The sequence below is a fragment of the Phoenix dactylifera genome, chromosome 1 (genome assembly GCF_051530095.1).
Source record: "Phoenix dactylifera cultivar Ajwa chromosome 1, Ajwa_hap1_PhDact_Kaust_v1.1, whole genome shotgun sequence".
In the NCBI taxonomy this organism is placed as follows: domain Eukaryota; kingdom Viridiplantae; phylum Streptophyta; class Magnoliopsida; order Arecales; family Arecaceae; genus Phoenix; species Phoenix dactylifera.
In genome coordinates, this window is record NC_143190.1 from 6,945,079 (window position 1) to 6,952,060 (window position 6,982).

General features: G+C 39.6%; 1 protein-coding gene across 1 annotated transcript; it reads left to right on the forward strand.

Annotated features, from left to right (window-relative positions):
• Window positions 1–1,076: 1,076 nt before the first annotated feature.
• Window positions 1,077–6,377, forward strand: LOC103709164 (putative transcription factor KAN4). The gene is made up of 6 exons (XM_008794392.6): window positions 1,077–1,767; window positions 1,899–1,975; window positions 2,257–2,293; window positions 2,500–2,647; window positions 4,785–4,881; window positions 5,938–6,377. The coding sequence occupies exons 1-6, from the start codon at window positions 1,314–1,316 to the stop codon at window positions 6,145–6,147; spliced, it is 1,023 nt and encodes a 340-aa protein (XP_008792614.2). The 5' UTR covers window positions 1,077–1,313; the 3' UTR covers window positions 6,148–6,377.
• The last annotated feature ends 605 nt before the right edge of the window (window positions 6,378–6,982 follow it).

Sequence of the window (6,982 nt, forward strand, 5' to 3'; positions counted from 1 at the left end):
TTTATCAATTTGCTAGCACAAACATAAATTTACGCTAATCTTCATGAGAGCTTGGATGGGAAAATCTCGGCAAAAATCAAGACGAGAGCGGGTTTCAAAATGAAGTTGTATTGATCCCCAAAGACTTTGCCAAACACACTAGTTGGTGCCCATACAAATTCACAATATTTCATTATTGATGAAATACAACCCATTTTATTATTCTCTCCACTTGATCAATATATGCCACACACCATGTTCTAACTTGTACTATACCATGTCAGCATAAATACGTCTTGTTGCACTTGCTGGTTCATTGTGGCCTAAAGTAAACTCCAAATAAATGAAGTTGGAAATCCAAACGCCCTCAAATAATAGGTTTTGATTTCTTCTATTAAATGCAGTTTGGCATATAAGAGGGGACCATTACAAGCCCTACAGTTCCCAACTCATTATCTTATGCATTGACAGTTCCCTCAAACACAAGCCTCATGGCTCAATCCCTGCTCCCTTGCAATTTAAACAAACGAGCGTTTCTCATGGTCGTTTCTTACACCCCGGATTCCCGTTCAGGCGCACCTACGAGTCGTAGTGGTGAAATTAGGTCCCATTCAGTTTGACGTCAAATGACTACTAGTTCTTTTTTTTTTTTTCACCTGCTAAAAAAATAAACAATAAAAAAAATAGTTTTTTTTTTCTTTTTTCCCCTCAAATATCTCAAATTCCAAGGCTCCTCTCCCTCTCTCCCCTCCGTTTATTAGCTGCATCAGCATCACCTTTCGCTCCCACTTCATGGAAGAGGTAAAAAATCTCACGTTCTCTAGCTTCCTAGGTATTATACCTCTGCTTTCTTCAAATAGACCCTCTCCCTTTCTATCAGTCTCTCTGCGTTCTTTTTTTTACTTCTCGGGTACCCAACATCTCCCTTTCCTTTGATGTTATTATAAATTAGCCCAGACACCCTATGCCCTTGCTACTAGCCTATATACTACTCACTGCCCAAACTTTTCCCCCTCTCTCTATAGCCTCTTTTATACTCCTTAAACACAATAACCGATACAAATCATACGCCACTCATGACCTAATCACTAACACTTCTATTTATCCACACCTCGCCTCCCCCCTTTCCCTTTCATCGCCCTCTCTCCTTTCCACCACCTTTCCCTTTCTCTCACTGTTTCACCCCAGTGTTTCCTTTTCTTTTCCCTCCTCCCCCAACCCTCCTGCTTTTCCCACACCCCTTTACCAACCCATTCGGTTTGATACCTTCTTGCACCGACTTTACCTTGGCCTGCCTCCATCTGTTTTTCTGTTGTTCCCTTGAGCTCAAAACAATGACAGCAGGAACCACATCGACCGCCTCGGCCTTCGCCGCCTTTCCCGATCTCTCCCTCCAGATCAGCCCGCCGGCGATATCCATTGATGGATCCATCAGGAGGGCCTTCTCCGGGGACCATAATTCGATATCGGACTCCGGGAGCAGCGGGAGCAATAGCAGCCATGACCACCAAGGGCTTTTGCACTCGGAGGGGGGTCAGGTCGACCCTCGCCATGGCGAGCCGACGCTGAGTCTGGGGTTCGAGACTCCCACGTTGGATCCGCCGCGCCACCAGCTCTACCACGGCCTTCATCACCACCAACTCCACCACCCTCAGATCTATGGATTCAAGCGGAATTCAAGATCGCTTCACGGAGCAAAAAGGAGCATTAGGGCTCCAAGGATGAGGTGGACCAGCACCCTACACGCACATTTCGTGCACGCCGTCGAGCTCCTTGGCGGTCATGAGAGTAAGCATGTTGCTAAGAAGCTTCCTCATACCTTCGCTATGTGTATCTTTAGTTCTAAGTGTTATCGAACTATTATTTCCTCATTATGCTTGCTCCTCTCGCTGAGATAATTCTCAAATCCATGTGGGTAGGAGCGACGCCCAAGTCGGTCCTGGAGCTGATGAATGTGAAGGATCTAACACTCGCTCATGTGAAAAGCCATCTTCAGGTAGTATGAGAGAAAATAAAAAAGCCCCCCCTTCCCTTTTCGAACTAAGAAGTGACCAAAACTCTGTGTGTTGCTTTTTCTCTTCTGTTGGTGCTGCTGTTGTTATTGTGAGCGCTTGTCCTGTTAGCTAGGATTAGGGTTTTGTAATGGGTGCTACAACATCCAAGAACTAAGGACAAAATGGCATCTACGGTAGTAATCTTAGCATGGTGGACTTTTTTCCTTTGATCCTCTTCTTGGCTCTATCATTTTTAATAATTTTCATGATGGTGTTGTTGCAGATGTATAGAACAGTGAAGAGCACTGACAGAGGGGCAGGTATTTGGATTTTCCCTCCTTCACATAGTCCTCTTTCATCCCCTTTGGTCTTTGGTGTTCCAAGGGGGGCAGATGCCATCATCCGGTCACCTCACTGGCATCAGAAGCTGGGATTGGGCTAGCCTTTCCATGCTTGCATTATTAGCTTGGTGTCCCATAAAGCATAGCCATTTGTATCTTAGTGGTTGATGATCAATTGTTTGCAGGCCAAGGCCAGACAGACATGGGCATGAACCAGAGGACAGGAGGTATGGGTGAAGTGGAGGGAGGACTATCATGTGACAAAGCTGGGATCAGCCCTTCTTATTCCCTCAGCGCACCAACCCCACCAACACCACTACCCAAGTCCCCCAGGTGTGTGCACTCCCTTCCTCTCCCTTCTCTCCCTTCTCTCCCTCCAGCAACCTCTATCAAAGAAGATGTAAAGTTTTTTTTCTTTTGAAAAAAAAAAACTACAACATGGGTCGGACAGGCACCAATAGCACTTGCACGCATGCGCTCCCTTCATACGTGCGGGCTTCCACGTGGGAGTGCTCGATCTATATGCCATTTCCATTGAATACTTTGGTTAATTAGTTTAGTTAGCATGGTGTTGACTATATGTTAAGATAGTCATTTTCAAGCACTGGCGCCATGTCTGTGATTTTTAGATTGAGGTTTTTGGTTGTATTTGGATGGTTTTACCGGTTGGGTAGGGAAGGAAACCATTTAATAATTGCAAGTTCAGGAATTTTACTGTCATTGGTTTAATAAGCTCTCCAGCTGGCATATATATATACATATGTATTGAGATTGGTGTGGTTTAATAAGCTAGGAGTAGGGCTCAATGTGTTTCACCACTTGGTGTCCACCTGGTGTTTAGTCTTGCATCCATACAGATTTCTTTTAAATATTTATAGAGACTAAATCCCCAGAAAAATGTTCAAGAATAATGTATGTCAGACCTACAAATGGTTTTTTGAAAGGGAATGCCTTGTGAGAGGTATTTAAGATTATTTTGGCAATTTGACCAACATAGTTAATTCCATTAATGAGGACAACAGTCTCTTACAACAGGATCAAAAGGCTTTTCTCACATAACAAGAATGAGTTCGCAGCTGATCTAAAGGAGGTAGAAAAGGATTCTTCTTACTACTCTATAAGGATTTGCATACCAATAACATCAAGAGATGAGAAAAAACCTTCAAATATGCTGTCAAACATCTAAATCTGTAGGTCGCCACTTACCTCCAAGATCATGGAATGGTCTTTTGTGTCTTGATTAAGAGTTGATATTTGTTTTCAATTAGATTCATTTTAGTCTATGACGCTTATCACTCTAGACAGGCAAGTTATATATACATATATATACGAGACTCTTCATGGTTTTTTAATTATATTAATGATCATATATGACATAAATCATAAAAAAATTTGGTCCAATTTATGCTATATTTTACATATTGAATCCTGATATGAACGTCTATCTTCTTTTGTTGGTGTCAATAGTGACATGGAAAAATAAATGCCATATTATTGAAGAAACAAACATGATTGTCGTTCATATCACATTACTTTATGCATCAGTTGAAACCATATTTCTAGGATGTAGTGCAGTCAAATTTCTATTCTGATATCCTTTGAAGATTAAACTGAAAAATTAAATATATGTCTTTTCCAAAAAGTTTTTACTCTCAGTCGAGAGCTGCAAATAATACTGATTCGACATTGCTCTTGCTGGTGGTGGCGGTGGCGTCACTGCTGCTGCTGTTGCACCAGTGGTTGTAGAATACGGTTCCAGTGGTTGGAGAATATTCTCTATCTCTCTCTCTCTCCCTCCCCTCTCCATTTTATCTCTTCTCTATCTCTTTCTCTCTAACTGGTTTGTTTATCTGAGTGCACATGCATGTACTTTGGATCACAATGCTATATAAGAATTCATGTGAAGTAAAAATTCTGGTAATCTATACTTGGCACTCCGGGCCAAATGAAGACAGAATCTAGAGAAGGTCCCACTACTCTGTTGGACCTTCATTCATGAAGGCCATGACTATAGTTTTAACTTATCTGAGAACCAACGAAAGAATAATGGCTGGAGGGATTTGATTCTCATTAATGAGGTCCTTGGGTTGCCGGGTTGCCGGGTTGCCCATGTCCCCTTCGGATTAAACCATTATGGCCATCAACTACCAAAATCGAGAGAAGACGAGAAATATCACATGGATTGTCCATAGCATCTTCAAGCTTGAACAATATATACCACAGTGCATGCACACACTACAATCATTGATGTCTCTTTAGAATGATGACATCTTCTTACTGATGTATTCATGGATTTCTTAACCTTTTCAAATTTTATCTTGTTAATCATTGGATATATATACTCTAAAGTGTAACAACATGTTTTAGTCCATAGGCTTTGAGCACCACATGCATCTGTATCTATAAGAAACACCGAAAGAGAACTTTGCCAGACTTGAGTCCCTAACATGATGCTCCATTTTGTATCCAGAGGATCATATTCATCCACGGAGGAGAACAATTGGAATGCATCCATACAGCAAAAGCGCTACCTCAAATGTGATAATCTTTTAAACAAAGAAATTCAGGTGCATATCTACCTTAAAACCTTCAGTTTTCAAATATTAGATGCACTTTTTTTTTTAATTAAGTTGAGAAAAATTTTCTGCAAATTAATTTGATTTGCAATAATTTGCAAATCCTTGGACAATGCTAACGTCAATTAATTAAGTTGTGCACATAGAAGATTCTATATATGCAGGCATCTCTCTTTCGTCCCTCAAAACACATCTAGTTTGCTATGAATAATATCATATTCAAGCGTCTCATTTCCAAAAGCTTGTTGCCTGCACATAGTTTTTCTTCTTCTTCTTCTTCTTCTTCTTCTTTTTTACTGTTCTGCCTTGGATGGGACATACATAAATTACTGAATTATGTACCCCATATATTTTGAAGGAAAAATTGGACGTCCATTCTGTTTTCATTTGTGAAATGTAGACAAGGAGGAAAAGGGCTCCAGAAAAGAAGAGACCAACAATTTTACAGCGACTAACAAATCAACATAAAAAACGAAAACCCACACTAACGAATTATGTACCCCCGCATGAAATGTTTTTCCTTTTTCTTAAATACATCTTCAGCAGAAATAATGGTTTGTGCTATCAATACAATTTGGTTAAAACCAGTGTCTTATTGAAGGCCAAAAAGATCATAAACTTCACTTCTAACTTTATTAGCATTACACATTAGCATATAGCAATTCATAGGAATCAAATCAATATTGCAGGACTTGACATGTTGAGGTCTGATATACATTGTTGACCTTTTTATGATAGCTTAAGCTTTTGGGGTCTAGTGGTTACTTAACAATGCATCGGCCCCATGAATTTTATTTCTCTAACTTCTCGTCGCATGCTTACATGCTTTAATGTGACTACATATTTACATTATTATTATTCATCATTTCATGCTGTTTTGTTGAGGCTATGAATCAGTCTCATGAATTTTATTTCTAAAACTTCTCATGGCATGCTTACCTGTTTTAACGTGACTTCATATTTACAAATTATGATCCATTGTTTCATGCCGTTTTATTTAGGTTATGCATTAAACTGATTGCTTATTTTTTGGTGCTCTGGGAATAGCCAATGGAGGAGGTAGGAGAAGCCATCCATCTATCACCAAGGTTGGGCGGACAGGGAACGAACACAAGGACAAGCTTTTCGCCATATCTACGGACTGCTGCTGACAAGCTCCATATGCCACCTAACCTAGAAATCACCTTAGGAAGACAAAGTTGGCAAATTGAATGTGTCGAATCATCAAATGAACTGACCCTTCTTAACTGTTTGTGAAGTTTTGATAATAAACAACAACAAAAAAAAATCCTTCTAAATTTGAGGGAGAAGTGTGGTTTGTTGTAAATTTTTCTTTGGAACGGAGAATCATGCCATCAACTCTCAGTTGAGCTGCAAGTTGGAAACGGACTGTAAGTTTAAAAGAATAGGGACCCTGTTCGTCATGGGCTTTTCATGTTTTGATTTCCCTCTCAAACTACAATAAGCTTGGTTGTGAGCTTCAAAAATATTGTCCTCTGTTAACTTGAAATCATGTAGTTCAATTAGCCAAGGACCTAGGCACATCATTACACTCCAACGTCCATAGACTTCAGCATGCGCTCCAATGTTTCTTTTTTCGTTTTCGTGCAAATGAGATGGATCCTAATTTGATAAGCAAGCTATCAATTAGTATTATTCGCGAACACGGATTTACAAACCAGTTTTGAATCTAGTACTAGAGGTTAATTATAGGTATGGCGACGATCTTCGAAAAAGTATTTCATATATTAATAACTTGTTAGTACTTAACAAAGATGCCTGAAGAACCTTGTTTAGCACAAAAATTAAAATTAAAAAAGAAGTGCAATTCAAAAGGATCTGCCTTTAAATTGCCAAGAAAAAGGAACATTTGAATTTTCCAAACACTTGGAGCATTAACTGCGAATAAATGTCAGGGGTGGGCGAAGAGGGAGCAAACATGTCCACGCTTATCACTGAAAGTGTTTATGAAAATGCAAATGTTCTTGAATTAAACATTTTTGCTAAACAAGCTTCTCTGGGCATAATGCTTTCTTTCTTAGTTTGTTGTTATTATTATTATTATTATTATTTTATTTTATTTTATCTTCAA

What these genes read in the sequence shown, in the direction of transcription:
- LOC103709164 (XM_008794392.6), top strand. Translation starts at nt 1,314, where the DNA reads ATGACAGCAGGAACCACATCGACCGCCTCGGCCTTCGCCGCCTTTCCC. An exon ending in ATGTGAAAAGCCATCTTCAG is followed by an intron (nt 1,976 to 2,256) that starts GTAGTATGAGAG and finishes GTGTTGTTGCAG; the next exon opens with ATGTATAGAACAGTGAAGAG. An exon ending in GAGCACTGACAGAGGGGCAG is followed by an intron (nt 2,294 to 2,499) that starts GTATTTGGATTT and finishes AATTGTTTGCAG; the next exon opens with GCCAAGGCCAGACAGACATG.